Here is a 20306-nt window from a genome sequence, read left to right on the forward strand (position 1 = left end):
CTGCCTGAAACCCAGGGATGTAGTTTTGAGTTTGACAGTTTCACAGCTTTACTTTATAAACATAACAAAAAAAGACAAAAAAAACGCTGTCCACTGCAAAGAGCATTCCATAAAAAAAAGTCTCTGAAAAAACTGTTGCATTACACAGTTTCCAATCAAGACCATTATTTCATGTAAAAATAAAAAAGCCAAATAAATGCCATGTATTATTGAATTTATCTTGATTTAAATTGACTAAAAGGATTTTGTGTAATTTTATTTTTTCATACTGGGACAGTGCACAATCATACATTGCCCTTAAAACAAGTAAAGATCTATTGTACCAGTTATAGTAAAATAACCCATTTCCACCTGTATTCCCTGGACTGGTTGATGTTGGGATGAAATTATGAAAGAATTATTGTTATTGAGTGTGGAAAAAGTGTAGTAATGTAGTTTTAATAACATTCATTCATTTATTAATTTTCTGAACCTGCTTTATCCTCACTAGGGTCACGGGGGTTTTAATAACAGTAACATGTTAAATCAAAAGAAGCCTTTGTATTACTGCATAACAGGGCCTGTATTTCAGAAAATATTTAAGTATTTGTAATCCGTACATAGTGAATAAAATGCATTGATGTTGTGTAGTTTTGCCCAACATGCTACTGGCTTTGATTTTCAGTATTGATTAATAAGGTGTTTTTAGACGCATCAATATGTTTGATTACAAAGTCTATTAAATGTCAAAAATAATTGTGGGCTGCCATCAGAAGCTATTCCAGTGTTTATTTAGGCTGCAATAAGTTTGTTTGGTATCTAAAAAATGCAGTATAAGGCTTTGGTGGAATCATAACATTAATGCGGAAAACACCAATACTAACCTTAATGGACTTTTTATTCTTAAGCTTTTTATTGTTTATTGATGTTTATTCTGGCTTTTTTTTGAAGTTTTGCATACAGATAAATTGTAGTCCATCCTTTACCTCCTTTCAAAACATGAGGTTTAAGATGATGAGAAATTCTATATCTGGATTTAAAAAATGTGAAATTTTCTTGCAAATGACACCAAAACTCCTGACTTGTGTGTTTATTTTTGACAAATTTTAGGTGTAATTGTCTGAAAACCACAAGTGCAGGTCCTAAACCCTGTAAATATGGTAACTTTGGTTCATTATTCATTCATTGTGTCTGTATTCTGTTTTTTTTTCATGTTTTTTTTTTTTTTTTCCCTCAGTCCTCATAACCCTTCCTGTTCTGCCTCCACAGGACCCATGGCGTTCAGGAAGGTTCTGAAAAGGACGGCGATCATCGGTGGAGGGACGGTCGCTGCAGTTTTTGGCCTGTCGCAGCTCATTGAGTACAGGAAAACACAAGTAAGTTGTATGATTCCGTTTTTAGCTTCCCTTTCTACTGGATGAAATGAAGAGACTGCATCAGAGTTCCTTTGGTAGTTGTTAAATCCCAGGGCAGGATGTTGATTATGAAGGCCTTTAGATGCATTTTAATATCCTGAAGTGAATCTGGTTTGCAGGGAGGAGCAGCCTTTCAGGGCATGTCCCATCTAGATTTTGGAATGTGTCTTCTTCTTCTTTTTTTTTTTTTTTTCTTTTTTAAGTGTGAGTTTATACCACCACTTCTTGAGCCATCGTCTTAACCCCTGATATCACAATACAGTAGAACCTCACAGTACGACTTTAATTCATTCCTCGACCGAGCTTGTTTTGCAATTTACTCATTTTACAAATCACTTTTCCCTATTGAAATATAACTAATCCATTCCATCCTCCAGAAACCGTGCAAAAATCCTACTTCTTAAGGGTTTTTAAAACAGAAAAAATGCAGTCAGAAGGAAAATAAGAATTATAAAAACATCATAAAAGAGAATGCAAAAGGAATAAACTGGTTTATTAACTTATTTACCTTAAAGACAAGATGATCTGTGTGTGAGGAAGATGTAGTGGGTGAAGGGGGAGGAGGAGGAAGGGGAAGAGGTGGAGGAGGAGGAGGAGGAGGAGGAGGAGGAGGAGGGTTATTCTATGGAAGGAGAATCTCCTTCCATTAAAATGTCAGGTTGAAAAATTTCTAGCGTTTTCTCTCTATGTAATTTGGGCTTTCTGATCTCACTTTCATCACTGTCCGCACTTGCAGGTCATTTCATTAAAAACCTACCCCAAGAAATCTGCTCGGTTCTGCTTTTCAAAATGTTCCGAAAATGTGCCAGACCATTGTCATTAAATAAAGCAGCTACACGATCTGAACATGATTAGTCTGGATGATTTTTTTTTTTTCCAACAAAATCAGAAACCTCTGTCTACTTTGCCAATGCTTCTTTTAATTTACTTGTAGAGTTGTGGAGTTGTAGAGCTAATACTGCAGATTTCCACTCCAAAGACCAAAGTATTCATGAGTCCCGACTCGTAAAGCAAATTACTCCAACAGTTGTGTACTCATACTGCGAGGTTCTACTGTATAATAGAATTAAACACCATGGACAGTTTGTTTTATGAGTCTTTATCTTTGGACTGTTAAGGTGTATTGAAATAGGAGCTGGTAGGAACGTAAAACCTCGTCCTGCAGTCATCACCGACTCCTGGAAGCACTTAAATTGTCCTCTTCATGCTCCACATCAACAGTTGTCTTTACTTAATATAATAACTTCCCACCTATCAGAAAAATATTTAGTTTCCATTATGAAACTTCTGTTTTTGTGTTTTTACATGATCTTCCTCTTGCATCTTTTACATTGTTTTCAACTTCATTCTTATGTTTGAGTCTTTTGTCTTTTTAAATTTTTTTTTTTCTTTATTAAATCATTGATTCTTTTATATGCAGGGTTCCCACGGGGTCTTAAAAAGTCTAGAATTTACAAATCTGCGTATAATACCTTAAAAAAGTCTTTAAAAGGTATTAAATTTGATATGGTAGGTCTTAAGTTATGTTTCCATAAACTTGTTCACTGTATTGTTTAAATGTGTCTGGGAAATGTCCAAACTGCAAAGAAAGTAGCGTTAGCTGACTCAGTTTCACCCATTCCAACCCGATTTATATTGAAATGAGGAACCACTTATCGCTAACTTTGCAGCCCCCGGTGAGAAATGACTTGGAACATTGGGAATCAAGACATTGGAGTAAATAAATATATTTTCCTAAATTCTAGGAGTCATAAATTTTTGCCAGTATGGCCGTGAAACAGACATTAAATTCTGTTCTAAGTAGTCTTAAAAAGGTCTTAAATTTAACTTGTAGAAACCCGTAGGAACTCTGTGTATTGCTTCTTTTTTTTTTTTTTTTTTTAAATCATAGCATCTTTTTCTATTTTTACGTTCTTTCATGTTTTACATTATTTCTGCCTTGTTCCATTTTTGAAGTTGTTTTCATTTTATTGCATTTTAAATATAGCCGTATATTGCTTTGTCTTCATATAATTAAAGTATTTTATTGATGTTAACCTCCCATCCCTTATATAGTTTGTCATGTTTTCCTCTAATGTTTTGTAAAACATATAAGGGGCCTTCAAAAAGTTCACGGAAAAAGGACAGCTGGAAAAAATGGTTTTAAGTTATGGTGTTTATTTTTCAACATATGCTCCATTTAAGGCACTTCTGTAGGTGTTGATACCAGCCTTTAAGGGCCATGTGATTTAAACCATGTCAAAGCTATGTTCTTTTTCCTTCCTTTTTGAAGCCCCCTCATATGACGTATTTAGCTGCGAATTACTTTACATGAACCCACTCAATACATTCAAGTTATAGGAAAGTCTGACACGTAAAATTGTCCAGATTCTTTTCCACTTGATGAGCCACTCTTATGTGGATCGACAACTCCATAAACTTGAGTAATTAAATAGAGAACAATATGTGGAGAACAGTTTGTCACATTGATGTGCAGATGAAAGGAGTACAAACATCTACATCTACAGTGGCTCAGCTTCATGTGAGAAGGACAGCAGCTGTGTTTCCGTGACCTCTGACCCCTGACCTATTCTAGACCTATTTTAGGGCAGCTACATTCCAGGCCTTATTTGACTATACGCCCTAATGTGAACTTTTGTTTTGTGTCCCGGCGTGATAATGTCTTCTTTCACCCATCGTCGTCCTCTGAACCAAGTATGGATTGGTAAGCAAGAAGCCGACGCTGATGAAATCTAATTTTTTTTATTCACAATAGTTAGTAATCATGCATGCCTCTAATCCCAGTAATTGGAATGCTGATGAGATGAATGTCCGTCTTTTCTCCTTTAGCAAAGACATACTATATCTCGGCGAAGTTTCCGAGACGGCGGCCGATTGGCCATTAGCATGGGCTTTGCTGTGCCATTCACTGACTTAACTTGATTACGGGGGGCAACGCTGGCACTTAATTCTGCTGCTACGGTGTTTGTCTGTATGCATCATCAAAAATAGACAATGATTATATCATCGTCTTGTTTGCGGTGGCAGGGCCTAAATTACAAACGCCTGCCACCATTTGCAAGTCAAATGCCACAGTGGCTTCAAAGCAGCTTGATGCAATCATTTAGCATGAACTGCTAAAGAGAAAAATGAATAAATATTTCATTAGACGTGAAATCCCACATCCTCATATCAAAGGGGAGCTGTTTTTTTGTGTTTTTTTTTTTTTTTTTTCATTGCACTGGTGATTATGTCTGTAATTCAAACAATGGTTGTAAATGGTGTTCAAAGATGGGTTTAGCTCTTTTTTTTTTTGAGGGGTTTGCAGAGCAGCATGTTGCAGCAGGTAGCAGTAACACGCAGCACTTTGCTTTAGTACTAATCAAATCAACAGTGTATGTATGTTTTTGTCTGTTTCTTTCTCTTTTTTTTTTTTTTTTACAGCACTTCTCTAAGGGTTATGAGACATCATAAGATCATCAGCATATCATCACTTTCTACCAAGAATAGCTTCAGATAAACAATCTTGCAGTTGAGATTGAAAGCTCATTCTTGGATCAAATAAACTGACATTACATCTGTCATGTATTATTCATCCCCTTTGGTAAAAAAAAAAAAAAAAAAAAAAAAAAAAAAAAAATTGCCAGTGTTTCCCCTTTTTCAGTTCCTTCACATTTTCCCCATAGTCATAATACATGCACATTACAGCACAGTCATCATACTTTACGGTTACACAACTTTGTGCTCCAGGGCTGTGTGTTATGATCAAACTCTCATATCCTGACTTCTTAAAACTACAATAAAAATCCAGAGACCATTTCAAAATGTATGCACTAAATGCACTGAATTATCTTAAATGTAGAAGTTGTACATGTCGGTCTGGGTTCTGAATTATGGAGCATTAAAAAATACCTGGTATCACATGAAAGGATACCAAATATCAATAAATGAGGAGTAAACGTCATTGGTGTCACTGCAATAAGCAAATAACTGTATGCATTTTTATTAAAGATATTATTTAAATAGATTAATACATGTTGGGGTAAATATTGTTTATTTTTATGTTGCTTTGAGTTGAAAAATGCAGATAAGATGAGAAATACAGCCTATAATTTGTCGTGTATTTGTTTTTGTGAAAATAAAACCTTTGTATTGGAAAAAAAGGACATTATTTAAGAGCTGGTCTCAGTCCTAACCTATCAGGTTCACAATCCATCTCCATTCACTATATTGTTCAATTTTCATTTTCTGAAACAATTGGCAAAAATATTGGACTTTCCCATAAAATTACCATTTTTGTAGCCGCTCTTATATTTCCTTAAATAAGATTATTTTTTTTAATGAAAAACTTAGTTGACTAGATTATTTTTCTGTAAACTGTCTCATTTCCCAGTTAGTTTTTATGGTGCAACAATAATACAATAAAGCAGTAGTTTGTGTTAAACTGACCACACAGAAAGGCTTAACTGGTATCACTTTTTTAATTTTTTTTTTTTTTTTAATATTTTGTCTCTTTTTAGTCAGAACATTTTCACTTTAAGTCAGTTGAACACAAAAATATATAACATTAATGTACAAAATGGTATTATACATACAGTAGCATGTAATGAATGTGAAGAAGAGCCATTTATTGTGATTTAACATAAAAAACTTAAATATGAAAAGAATTAACAGCTGATTGTAGCAGAAAATGACCATATGTAGATACTTTAATTCACAACTGCATCAGTTGTTCAGTGACATGGTTGAATGGGACATTTTACATGAAAATGTCAATCACAAATGTTTCTAACATTAATAATGGATCTTGTGTTCAACCTGATGAGAGCAGAAGTGTCTAATGTGATAAAACCTTTATAGAAGTGAAGCATCTCAAGAAGATGGTGGAAAAAAGCGATCATTGGTGATGGAAAATTACCGATTCTGATTCACAATCTTGCCAAGTAATTGTATTTAAGTCATATAATTGATATCATGTACAGTTAATCATAAATAAATAAATATAGGCCTCAAATATGACTCTGGTCAGAGACATTAAAACCATTAAAACTGTGAACACATAGTATACGTGGTCATAACCCACAGCCCTAGTATGTTGTATAGCTGTATCTCATTCCACTATCACTCCAAATCCATAATGTATTAGAATGATTGCAGTTCATTATCATTATATCACATGCAGTGATTGTAATGCAAAAATAATGCATAAACACATTACACTGTCATATGCTTACTGTTGTCTTATGATGTTTCAGAATACAACGGCGGCTTTATTTTCAGATATTTACATAATGTAGCATTTTAACTTAGAAAGTAACACATTTATATAACCTATTGTATTAGGTGCTGTATAATAATAATAACATAATATAATTTTTCGCCATGTGTTGCATCCAGGCCCGGTTAGCCCACGTGGCGGCCGAAGCAGAGCTGAAGGTGCCATTTGCAGACCAGCTTCCCTCTCGTCAGGCCCAGTTGGCAACGCTGAAAAACACCGAAGAGTTTGACGTCCTGATTGTGGGGGGTGGAGCCACGGGAGCAGGATGTGCCTTAGACGCCGTCACACGCAGTAAGATCACTGTCAACAGGTCGTATCTCAGCCCCCGGGGATGGAGCGAGTTTCAGGAGCTATAAGAGTCCAGTGGAGTCATGACTGAAGCAGGAAATGACTTTTAGGCATGATCAGCTGGTAACAGGTGTTAATGAACAGTTAAGCTGTAATGAAATGCAAACACAGCCTGGGAAAGTAAACTGTACTTTAGCAGCCTAAAAGCCTCTAAAGCACCTCATAGTTAATAATAAAACCCTTAGTAATACACAAGGCACAGTAATTAGTAATAAATGTCAAGAGTTTCACAGATTTACTTTAGAAAAAAAAAAAAACCCAAAAATATGCTGTCTGCAAAGGATATTCAACAATAAATAAATAAAGTAATTTATCTGAAAAATGTTGCATTATGCTGGATCAAGACAATTACTTAATGTAAATAAGCCAAATAAATACCATATATTATTTAACTAATAAAAATGTCTTGATTTAAATGGACTAACATGATTATTTGCTATTTGCAATTTATATATTTTTTCTGTACAGGGACGGTGCACAATGATACGTTGACCTCAAACATGTGTTGTACCAGTTATAGCAGAATTGCTCATTTCCACCCATATTCCCTGGACAGGTTTATGTTGGGATGAAATGATTTTTATTAATGTGTGTGAGAAAAAGTGTAATAGAAAAAATTATCTTTTTTTTTTGTTTGTTTTGTTTTGGTTTTTTTATATGGATCATGCCCTCTGTGTGCATATATGAAGTGTATGTATATGTATATAATATTCTTAAACTAAGTAAACTGAAAATTAATGCAAAAAGAAACTTTAGGTCATTGGAGGAGACACACCAACCACTAATATTACACACATGCATATACATATGGTTAATTTACTAAATTTAAGTTGCTAAATACATCAAGGAATATTATTGCTAATGTTTCTTTATACATTGTCACACTCCTAAAATTATTGCTTTTCTTGACAAAAAGTACTTTTTTGCCTAAATCATCTAATACTCAATTTCTTGGTTAAGTATATTTGAAAGGTATGCCACAAACTAAACTATCATTCATGACTTCACCTAAAACCCTGAATATGCCCGTTTCCTCATTAGCTGCTCTACTTCAGTAACCCGCTGATTATTTCAGTCAAAAAAATTAATCAAAGTGACATTTTCATGGGAATTAGAGACTGACGTTCATCTTACAGTTTAACACCCCCACCTGTAATTTTACTCCTGCTGATGTGACCAGTCTACAAATGACAGAAGACAGGATTGTCTTACAAGTTATCACTTTGAGTCTGAGTCATCTGTGCCTCATGACAAAGTACAAAATGTGTAGACACCAGCGTTCGTGCGTCATGTGTATTTTGGAGTTAAGTTAGTGGATGTAACTGCACTACTGTGAAACTACAGGTGAAAGTCTCATACTTTATCTGAAAGTTCAAATCATGCAAATAAGTTCACACGCTCTTATATCCTGACAACTAATATGAAGCTAAACTAAAATGATTGTTTGAAATTTCAAACCTACAACACTGATAACAGGCATATGATGCAGAAAATAGTTCTTAAAGTGAAGTCAGGCTAATATTCTGTCTCCATTACATACCTTTGTCATAAGTGTTTGATAACCACACCTGAGAAACTGTATCAGCCAGTATTGTACGTTTTTTGCTCCTTAATGCTGTTCTTGGCTTTAAACAAAAAATTTCAATAACAAATTGTTGGTAAGCATCAGGCCAAATATAAGTAAAAGGAGATGAATGATAATGGTCACCATAGTAAAAACAAAACAAAAAAAAACATTAATTATTTATTTGTAATTTTTCAAATTCTTACTAAATGCAATGATTTTTCAGTTGAATAATCTCAGTAAACTAGTCACTGATGAAACTTTATTTATTTATTTATTTAACCTTTATTTAACCAGGTAAGTTAGTTGAGAACTGATTCTCATTTACAATAATGACCTGGCCAAGAGGCAGCATACAAACAGAATAAATAGCACGTGGTTGTTACTAAACTGACAGTTAATGACATACAACACAGGTGTCAAACATGCGGCCCGCGGGCCAAAACCAGCCCGCCAAACGTTCTAATCCAGCCCGTGGGATGAATTTTCAAGTAAAATATTAGCATCATAACCTATAAATAATGACTCCAAATATTCTTTTTGGTTTAATGGGGAAAAAACATTACATTATGCCAATAAATAATGGCAACTTTTTTTTTTCTTTGTTTTAGTGCAAAAAATAACATTAAATTATGAAAACATTGACATTTCCAAATTATCCTGTAGCAATACAATGTGAATAACCTGAACAAAAACGAACAACCTGAAATGTCCAAAGAAGATTAAGTGCAATTTTAAGAATATTCTGCCTGGTACTAAATGTTTTATGCCTTTGTAGAGCCGATCCATAATGCACATGTATAAATGATAAGTTTAGGCATAATATTTTTAAAAGTGCACTTATTTTTCATAAGAAATTTCATTTTTTTCAGGTTATTTTTGTCTTTTTTGTTCGGATAGTTTGTAAATGTAAATACTTTCATAATTTAATGTTATTTTTTTGCACTAAAAGAGAGGGAGTTGTCATTATTTAAGGCTATTATGCTATTATTTTACTGGTCTGGCCCAGTTGAGATCAAACAGGGCCAAAATATGGCCCCTGAACTAAACTGAGTTTGACATGCCTGACATACAATGTCCATACAAGTACAATGCTTAGTTTGAATATTTTTAATACTCATACTGACTGAAGTAAACTGTGCAGGTGTATTGACGTGTCCTCTGTCGTGTCTTCCAGACCTCAAAACTGCCCTCGTGGAGAGAAATGACTTCTCGTCGGGCACCAGCAGCCGGAGCACTAAGCTAATCCACGGTGGAGTTCGATACCTGCAGAAGGCCATCATGCAGCTGGACTACGAACAGGTTCCTTTTCAACTCATTATCACCTTCATCTCCTTGTCTTTTTTTCTTTCCTTTCACTTTAATATCTTTCTTCTCCCAGTACATGATGGTGAAAGAAGCTCTTCACGAGCGAGCAAACCTCCTGGAGATTGCACCTCATTTATCTGCACCACTACCCATCATGCTTCCTGTTTACAAGTAGGGGGATGTTTGATTTGACGCTGAACCATTAATGAGGTATTTAATGGACACGAACAGCCTGATTTTGTATTTCCCTTCACTGTGTTCATTCTAAAGATGGTGGCAGTTGCCTTATTACTGGGCGGGGATCAAGATGTATGACTTGGTGGCTGGGATCCAGTGCCTGAAGAGCAGCTACGTCCTCAGTAAGACCAAGGCCTTGGAGCTGTTCCCCATGTTGAAGAAGGACAAGCTGGTTGGAGCCATCGTCTACTATGACGGTGGGTCGTCACTTGTACATTTGTAAACACAGTTCAGTGTGTGGGCAGTATCCTGAGGAGCACACTCATTTTTTTTTTTTTTTTTCTGTAAACATTAATGCATAATCTGTGTCTTAGCCTGTCAGGTAACACCACTAATCAGTGGAAAACTGAACGGTTACAACACAGCTGGACACTATTAGATCATTTAAGTATATACATATAGCTCCCACATGACAGTATAGTACTGGGTTGACTTCAGGGATATAGAAGAACATGAGCATGTACATGTATGTACATGAGCTCAAACTACAGATTCCTTCCACGATGATTAAACGACCACATTTCCTTCATTTAATATGTTAGTTAGTAAGTAGATAAAGTACTGTAATATAGTAGAGCTGAAACGATTAGATGATTAATGGACTTGAATCAATTAAAAAATCTATATTCGATTACAATTTTCTTGAATCAAAGCTTTGTTTCTTTAATTTTGCTGCTGCTAAACATTGGTTCCACTGTCGTGTTTTACACGAATGCTTATTGTGATGCACATGACACCAGGAGCAACACAAAGTCATATGTTAGTTCCATCTTAAGTTGTTAGTAAGTTGTATATAAATTTGTTGAAGATTGCAGTGCACTTATTGTTTATAGATATATCTATTGATATTTTTATTTATACTGTCATACTGTTGTTGTTATTTCTATATAGATTTTATAAATATATCCTTTTACTTTTATACTTTTGTTTTTACTTGTATACCATTTGCGCTACGCCCGAAAAACCACCTCTTGCTGGCACAAAAACCTTTCATCGAAAAATGAGAGTTTTGAAGAAATTGTCGTTTTTCCATTAAGTAAATTTTTATGCGCAACTTATATTCACACAATTTGAGGGTCAATGGAAAAGTGACTTTTGTTACTATATCTCTGGAAAATAAGGTTTTTATACATCTTTTGAATTGTCTGATATTTAGATCCAATTTGTTCCATAGAACCACCCCACAACAAGAAATGCCCATCTTTTTAAGATTCATTCATAGGTGTGTTCTGACAGGTAACGGGGGGTTAAATATGGGATTGAAAACTCTTTTTACTGATTGCTGTTAAGATCCAATCTGATTTAACTCCACTGCATTATTCTGTGTTGTAAACATTGCTTACACATGCTTCATATCATGTATCCATTTGGACATAGAAGTGAGAGCAGCAGAATCGAGGTGTATCTGATCAAACTCTGGTTTCATCTCCTGCAGCTTTAAATCCCATCCCTCCTGTTGTGCAGAAACAGTATGATTAAACCAAATACTTAAATGCAGATTACGCATCATCCTCAGATGCCGTCTTGCCTGTGGCCTTCACATCTCCACTGGTCCCTGACAAAATGTGTTGACAGGCTGGTGGTCTGCTCCTCCCCTCCCCCCTCTCCTCCCCATGGCATGAAAGGTTGCGTGTTTCCCGGATGGGTACAAAAGAAAGCCAAACATATGCCTGAGTGTGAGGAGCTTCATGCTGCTTGTGTCCTCTCCTTTCCACCACTGACAAAAAACGACTTACATCCTCAGGCTCATGTGCGTTTTAATACAGGCTTCAATGAGAACCGGCTCCTGTTCATGTTCTACCTCAACAGGCTGTGGGATTTTCAGACCAGTGCCACTTACAGAGGCGTTAACACCTCATATGGTACCCGACAGTTAGGAAGAAAGAGCTATTTCTCATTCAAGGGAATAAATTTGACAGAATATCAGAAATCTAGGCCCCTTTTATGCCCACATTTTCTGTCAATGTGGAAACATGAAAATAACTCACAAAATTATTTTAACTCACACTATCATAGTAAACATTTGAGATGCAAAACAATGTCTAAGACTACAAATGACTTCTGCATTTTTACTCTCAATTTTTACACGTTTTACATGTTTTCGCTTTCAGTCTAGTTTCGACGGTTGTGTGTTTTTATTCCATTAAGATCAGATGCGTCGCACTGAGTGTTTGTGCTGAAAAAACATGTACAACATTGGTGTTTCTTAAGAGACTGGATACAGCATTAGTGTGTTTTTACCTTAAAAACTACATGTGCCATTTACATTATTCTCTTGAAGACCCAGTGCATGTTGTTAACTTAAGACTGGATATTTGTGTTTTTACTTTAAACATTCAAATTTTTTATATTTCTACTTTGAAGACTGGATGAGATTTTTGTGTTTATACCTTAAAGATTAGTTGAGATGTTTGCGTTTCTATTGTTACCACTGGATGAGAAATATCTCACTTTTATTATTGTTTAAGACTGGCTGAGATTTTTGCATTTTTGTCTTTAAGACTGAATGGGATATTCATGTTTTTACCTTTAACGTCAAAGAAGATTTTTGCCATTAACACTGGATATTTGCATTTTTGTCTTTAAAGCTGGATGAGATATTTACCCTTATTTTACTTTAAGACTGGGTTATTGAGATTTTTGTGTTTTTACCTTAAAGACTGGTTGAGATATTTGTGTTTCGATCTCTACCACTGGATGAGATATTTGCCTTTATTAATGTTTAAGACTGACTGAGATTTTTGCATTTTTACCTTTAAGACTGAATGAGATTTTTATATTTATGCCTTAAACACTGAATGAAATTTTTGCAATTTTGCCATTGCCACTGGATATTTGCGTTTCTGCCTTTAAGGCTGGATGAAATATTTACCCTTATTTTTCTTTAAAACTGGGTGGATGAGATTTTTGTGTTTTTACTGTTGTGACTGGATGAGATATTTACATTTTTATCTTTAAGACTGGAGAAGGTATTTGTGTTTTTATCTTTAACAACTGGATACAACCTGGTGTTTTTACAAGACAATATGTTACATTTGCGTGTTTTTACTTTAAAAAGCAGATGATATATTTGGATGGGTGATACTTTTTAGCTTTAAGCTCAAATGTAATACCTCCTTTATGATTTGACACTGTCTTGGAAATGAATGTTTTTCACCCAATAATTATTTTTTAGGTTGAAGTGTTTTGATAGGGTGTCTCATGGGTGGGTTAAGCCAGTTGTTGGTCTTGAATTTGTTGGAAAATACCGTTTTTGGCAGATTGTGTTTATACTTTATAGATATCGCAGACTGAAAAAGCAGAGTCCAAGCAGCTGTTTGACTCTGAATGTAAGTGGTGGTATAGATTGAATTTAATCCAGGATGGAAACAAGAGCATTTTCTTGGTGCAGAGCAGCATATGTTTGATTTCCACCCCCCCTTCCATCATCTGCTGTAAAGGGGGGGGGGGCATGGCTGGGATGGTGGAAGGGGAGGAGGGGGGGTGTCTTTTCTCCAATTATGCCGTCTGGAACAATCACGCCTGTGACATTTCGAAATCTGACCTTCTCTCCCGGCGGTGTAGAGCGCAGAGGAGCGTCGCCGCCGTCTGACCGGCTGAGCAGCAGCTATTTCTCCCGCTGTCTTGGTTACCACTGCTGCCGCCAACAACAACAACGGCAGCAGCAGCTTGTCTATTCTCTATAGGAGAGAACACAAACACAGGGCAGCAAATTTGTCCATCCAGCCCAGTGTGACGAACAATGGGCCTGTTGGGACGCATGTTTAAAACGAAGACGAAAAAGAGGCTTTTTTTTTTTTTTTTTTTTGAGCATATTCAGAAGTTAATTTACCTTTTAATGTTTTTTTGGATCTTAATTTCCATCCCCAGCTCATCTTTAAATTGGCACAAGAGATAATCTGCTTTTATTTCGTAATATCTTGCATTGTTCACTTTAAATAACACTTCCACATTAAAATATTGTCGCCTTCCTTTTTGACAAAAATGACTTTATTGCCTAAATCATCAAACACTCAATTTCCTGTTACGTTTTTTTTGTGTTTCCTGAAAAATCTAAATAAAAAAAAATGACAGGCAGTTATTTTAAGAAGGTGACGATATGTAAAATGCCTAGACCTGGATTACATTTTGTGACAACTTGTGAATTTGCCTCATATAAGATAAGATAAGATTCCAAGGGGGAAATTCAAATGGACAGCAGCAAGACAATATGCATCAAATACAATAGAGAAATAAAAAAGTACAAAAAATTGTTGAAGTGACTAAAAATGACCAAAAAAAGTAATAATAAACTAGAAGCACTCGGAGAGCGCAGACCTCCGCCAAGGCTGATCAGTGCCCCCCCCCCCGTGGGCCCCCCCCACCCCCGATCACCACCAAAATTTAATAATTTCTTCCTTATCCCACTTCCAACAAACCCTGAAAATTTCATCCAAATCTGTCCATAACTTTTTGAGTTATGTTGCACACTAACAATCAGTTTTCTTCTTGAATTTTTTTACCAATAGAAATTGTGGCCCTAATCTATTTATTTGGACACTCTACTAAATGTATCAGTGGTTCTTTTACTTGTGAGCGTGTAATAAATGTTTACAATAATAATCATCATATTCAGACAGATCTGTAATGTATTCACTGGAGTGGTCAGTTTCATTTTATCACTTGTCAGTAATGTCATATCCTGTTTACAAATAATAATGATGAAGTAATGTTTGATGCAACTATTTTACTGTGTCACCACATGTGAAAAGAATAACAGTTTTATTGAGTTACCTCATACATTAAGAGCTGTTATTATGAAAGGTAATAATAGAAGTTGTGATTGTGCAGTGTGTGGCAATTAACATCTTTTGTTTTTTGACTGAGAGGCGTCTAACAGCAGAAAATACCTGCTGTGTGTTTAATTACAATAGCTGACAAATATAGCTGCATTTACTAATGATAGCATTAATTCAGTATTGTATTATATGTGTGTATGTTTGTGTTTCATGTTTGTGTTGTCACTTTGGCTAACAAGTGTTAATTACTTTGTTTGTACAGTAATCAAATTGGCACTAATGTCATCAAACTCCAACTGTGTTGAGTAAGTAGCTAAAATTACCTCTAAGCCTTGAAGGTGGAACCTGCGAGTTAGCGCTGTTTCTCTGTAGATCCCATGGCGATGGTCAGATGCTCAACTTGAGGCTTTAAAAACGGTCCCCCACAATCCAACAGGTGCTGTCACAATGCCCACATCCACTTTTTAATACTGTCTGCAATTGAGTCATGCTGCTAAAGTGAAATGAGTGGAGTGGGGCGTCATGTTTCTTTGTATTTTGAGCCTAAACCAATGATTCTGAGTAAAAATGAAGAAAAGGCTGTTAATTCCACTATTTTTTGTTTACCTCTCTGTATTTGTATTTTTTTGAATGATTTTTCAAGGTTTTTTTTTTTTTTATCATTACTTTTTTCTTGTCATTGTATGTAATTATGTATATAGTTGTTAGTTTTGTTACTTAACACCATTATTATTTTTTTTTTAATTGATTGTCTTTTGCACAGTCTTTATGCTAATCTAATGTAACTACATTGCACATGGGCAAAGTCAAGGCAAGGTTAACAGCTGGTCAAAAAGATTTAATCATAATAATTTCCACCAAACTTATATTTCTGGGTAGGTAATTACTTATATTTTCAGGAAAATGCATTTTGAAATGAGAAAAAATTTGTGAAAAAAAACATTTGAGGAGTTTTATGAGTGTGAATGTTTGGAAAGTGACTAAGTTTTCTGCCATCATTCTGGGTTCATTTTATAAACTCTCATATTCTATTCTATTCTTTTTCATATTTTCTCTTCAGGTCAGCACAATGATGCCCGTATGAACCTGGCCATTGCCCTCACCGCTGCCCGATATGGCGCCGCCGTGGCCAACTACACCGAGGTGGTCCACCTGCTGAAGAATAACGACCCCGAGACGGGAAAGCAGAAGGTGTGCGGCGCTCGCTGCAGGGACGTCCTCACGGGTGAGTCCTGCTGGTGGGAATAGTCTGCAGATTGGACACCTGGGCTGGGCTGTACCCCTCCTCCCCACTTCCCTCCCTTCCCTCTCACTGAAACCATCATTTATCCTCCACAGGACAGGAATTTGACATAAAGGCTAAGTGTGTGATCAACGCCACGGGGCCGTTTACAGACTCACTGAGGAAGATGGACAACCAGGAAACACAGAACATCTGTCAGCCCAGCGCAGGGGTTCACATTGTCATCCCTGGTTATTACAGGTACGACACATCGCTAATATATATACTATATATTACACACACGCACTGAAAGACAGGTGTTTATTTATTCCCCTCTACAACTCTGACGCTTTTGGTATGTACAGCTTCCACATTAAAACATTTATTCATCACTGTTTTCCTGTTCTTTTGAGCAAATACAAAGCTATCTAAACTATTATACACCCGACACTTACATGCTAAGGACAATCTTCTGTGGTTGAGGAACAGCCGAGCAATAGAGTGGTTTTGTTGAAGTCGGGGGTTTTAAAGTTCACCAAAGCTTATTGAGCGAAACCCGAGGGAGCACAAGCCCTTTGAACAGCACCACAAATGCCAACCACCTAATTCTCTTCCTCCCTTTCCCTCTTTCTCCTACCTCTATCTATCCTCCTCCTCCCCCATATTCATGTGTTTTTTTTACAGGTCTTTTCTTCCACATTTCACTTTCTCATCCCTACATGTCTGTATTGAACATCATCTACACCTCCTCTTGTTAACCCACATAAATAATCTCCAAGTTGTAAAGATTAAAACTACAAAATACTTCCCTCTGTATCTTCTGTTTTTGTTCCTGTTATTAATAAAGAATTGTTCCCCCTGAACCACAGCCCTGACAATATGGGTCTGCTAGATCCGGCCACGAGCGATGGGAGGGTCATTTTCTTCCTGCCTTGGGAAAACATGACTATAGCTGGGACGACGGATACGCCCACCAAGGTGACAGCCCACCCAATGCCAGGAGAAGACGACATCAACTTCATCCTGACGGAGGTCCGCAACTACCTCAGCCCTGATGTAGAAGGTACATGAAGGCAGCCTCTGTCCAGTTTGAGGAGCACACAGTCGTTTTTAGTATCAGTTTATTTATCTATCTTTAAGTCTTTTGTTTTTAAATGAGTTTTTTTCTGTATTGCTGTCGATCAGAGGTTCTTAAATATTGCTATTTATCACTGTCAGGTAATACAGGTGATTGGAATTATACCAAGCATTGTTTATGTGTAATACTGTTAAAGGCAAATTCAGAAATATTCAGAAATGGTCAAAATACCTCTAGATCCTGTAGGTTTAGGGACATATTTCCACAAATGTAAGTCATTCATAAGTAGTTCAAGATGCTTATTCAGTTGGAATTACCACATTTCCACAAATTACCCCTTAACTCCTGAATTAATATACAATTATATTCAAAATAAATTTGTTTTTGCTTTCAAACTAAACTAAATAGAGATTGTTAATTTGACTATAACATGTAAATTTTGTAGAAACGTGGGCATCACGTAAATTTACAGGCATAATGGTCAATAGTAATGAAAAAGTAATTAAACAGATTTTCTAATCTCAGAAGATGGAGATGTTTTTATTGATGCCAAAAAGTTATTTTCCTGTCCTGACTAGCTACGTATCGAATATGACCAAACCGGCATTGGGAGAATCCAATACACTATCATGGCTGATTCCGTAATGGAAACAGTTTGATGCAGATTTGCGACTGTTGACGTTAAAGGGATGAAAACAGGAAGTCAGTTACAAGCCAGGTCCATTAATAATGACTGGTGTTGAGGTCACTCCCAAGAAATAAAAGCTGTTTCTCAGGTACAAGCAGAGGTAAAATTAATCTGGATAAACTTCTGCTTTTTGTCATGTAATGTGCCATTTGAAGTGTTGTTGTCCAATTTCAGTCACTGCAGGTGTGTGTCGCCCTTTTTTGTTGCAAAACTGTTAAAATAGAAATTTGAAAACACAACAGGAGTGCAATGTTTACTCATTCAAAACTCTTTTATTTAATTAATAAATAGTACCCACTGAAATGCTAGGATGCCTTTATGTTGTACCAGTTAAGGGATGTATTAAAAAAATGTATTGCAGTACTTTGAACATTGCAAACATGAATGGATCACAACAGTTTTACTCAGTGTTCCTGCTTCTCATACAACCCATCTTCAAATAAAGGCCCAGTACCTTCTGCAGCTGAGGTAAATAAAGTACGTATTAGACTACTTACATGAATACTGACAGCTACGTATACTATATCTTTTTTTATCCAGTGAGTTCCCTTAAAAGGACAAAAATTAGCCTTTTTTTTTTTTTTTTTTTAAGTTTATACAAAACAGACAGATGTTATTTTTGTTTCTATCTTTTAGTGGTTTTATTGCAAGTAGTGGGAAAATTGAAAGTAAAAATCAAGCTATTAAAAAATTCAGCTTTTTTCTGTTTTGACCATAAAAAAAGAACAGAACTGAAAAACATAACATTATTTTCCAGTGTTTTAGTGGGAGGTCTGTGTGTGAGTATCTATATACACATCCATGATCCAATATAGACAAATACGAATGATATCAGGTTTGAAACAGTTTATAAAAAATCCATACGAAGTTACAAATGTGACCTTTGCTGGTGATCGACTAGCGCTGATTAAAAGTGAAGTGTCTCGGTCAGTCTGCGTCCTGCATAGTAAAATGTCACTGTGTGCATGGTGTCTGCAGTGCGCCGAGGAGACGTGTTGGCAGCTTGGAGCGGCATCCGGCCCCTGGTGACGGACCCCGATTCCAAAGACACTCAGTCCATCTGCAGGAACCATATCGTCAGCATCAGTGTCAGTGGACTAGTCACCATCGCCGGTCAGTTTACTTCTGTTTGTCCCTGTATCTACAGTCAATTGGTTAACTCTATAAAGACTGTCATTATAACAGGCCACATAGATTTCTTTGTTTTTGCAATAAAAGTGTCAGAAAATCTCTTTTTTACCAATTCTTTTGCAACTTTTTACAGGAAGAACTTAACTTTCAATATCTGGCCATTAATTATCATAATATTTAATAAATGCTTAAAATAACATAGCAAAAAAAAGCAGACTTGCATTTTTTTTTATCATATTTATTATGAAAAACAACTGGAAATGTTCAGAATGAGATTATGGAAATAATCCTTCAAGTATTTTATATGTGCTCAACTATTTTTGTTTGTCCAGAGCATTCTGTTTTCATGATATAGCTTCTTAATTTTTTCATTATTTCCAGTTATTGTTATCCTGTGTGATAGTCTCTGTTCACTTTCTGTCTAGTTGTAGACAGAGCCCCACATTTCACTGTGAAAAACATCCATGATCTGCTTCTTTTAAAGACAGTTCATCTCTTTTTGCCTTGGGTGGCTCTCTGCCTATATATTTATATTAAAATAATATACATACATATATATTATTTTATAGCAAAAATAAAACTATCAATGAACTATGCAAAACAGAAAAAACAAACAAAAAAAAACAGCAAAACTTGACAAAAACACTACAAAAGACACTATTAGAACACCACAAAACAGCACTATCTCTACTGTATATGATTATTTGCAAAAATTCTCCACAAAAACACAAAGGCTGCTAAAAGTAGTGTCTGTCACTGACTGTATCTGCTACTTTCTGCTCCCCTCACTTCCACCTCTCCCCTTCAGACAATGCCGGCCTCTACCATAATGTCTTATATGCCAATCGAAAGCTCCAAATCACAGATGCCATTTGAAAGTTGTCAGTAGTGAGAGCAGTTCAGGAGTTACGGTAATTTGAATGCCATGTAATGCATGATATCTCACCAAAGACATGCATCACTTTAAAGGGGTTAATGTACTTCAGCAAAGCTGTCATACAACTTGTCATATGACCAATTTTATTCATACCATGTTACCTACATCCTCCCAGTACAAGGAATCAACAATCTTGTTAAAACTTGGTATAGAATGACTCTAATGTCCAACTTTGTGTGTGTTTCCAGGTGGGAAGTGGACAACATACAGGTCTATGGCTGAAGAGACCCTTGATGCAGCCATTAAAGCACATAACCTCTCAGCTGAACCCTGTAAGACGGTTGGGCTGATGCTGGAGGGGGCGAAGAGCTGGACCCCAACCCTCTATATCCGCCTGGTCCAGGACTACGGACTGGAGAAAGAG

General features: G+C 36.0%; 1 protein-coding gene across 4 annotated transcripts in view; it reads left to right on the forward strand.

Moving 5' to 3' along the window:
• Positions 1 to 20306, forward strand: part of gpd2 (glycerol-3-phosphate dehydrogenase 2 (mitochondrial)) — a 54093-nt gene that overhangs the window by 5558 nt on the left and 28229 nt on the right. For 3 of the 4 annotated variants that reach the window (XR_003936993.1, XR_003936992.1, XM_030151090.1), the window contains exons 2-12: positions 1249 to 1355; positions 4090 to 4098; positions 6771 to 6942; positions 9741 to 9865; positions 9945 to 10042; positions 10142 to 10305; positions 15947 to 16111; positions 16225 to 16369; positions 16978 to 17171; positions 18853 to 18987; positions 20131 to 20306. Coding sequence is in view for 2 of the 4 variants with exons in the window: in XM_030151090.1 (XP_030006950.1) it covers positions 1254 to 1355; positions 4090 to 4098; positions 6771 to 6942; positions 9741 to 9865; positions 9945 to 10042; positions 10142 to 10305; positions 15947 to 16111; positions 16225 to 16369; positions 16978 to 17171; positions 18853 to 18987; positions 20131 to 20306 (1485 nt within the window). In the remaining 2 variants the exon portion in view is untranslated. The remainder of the gene's footprint in view (positions 1 to 1248; positions 1356 to 4089; positions 4099 to 6770; positions 6943 to 9740; positions 9866 to 9944; positions 10043 to 10141; positions 10306 to 15946; positions 16112 to 16224; positions 16370 to 16977; positions 17172 to 18852; positions 18988 to 20130) is intronic. The other variant, XM_030151098.1, reaches the window with a different exon arrangement.

The sequence above is a fragment of the Sphaeramia orbicularis genome, chromosome 2, assembly GCF_902148855.1.
Source record: "Sphaeramia orbicularis chromosome 2, fSphaOr1.1, whole genome shotgun sequence".
Taxonomy (NCBI): Eukaryota; Metazoa; Chordata; class Actinopteri; order Kurtiformes; family Apogonidae; genus Sphaeramia; species Sphaeramia orbicularis.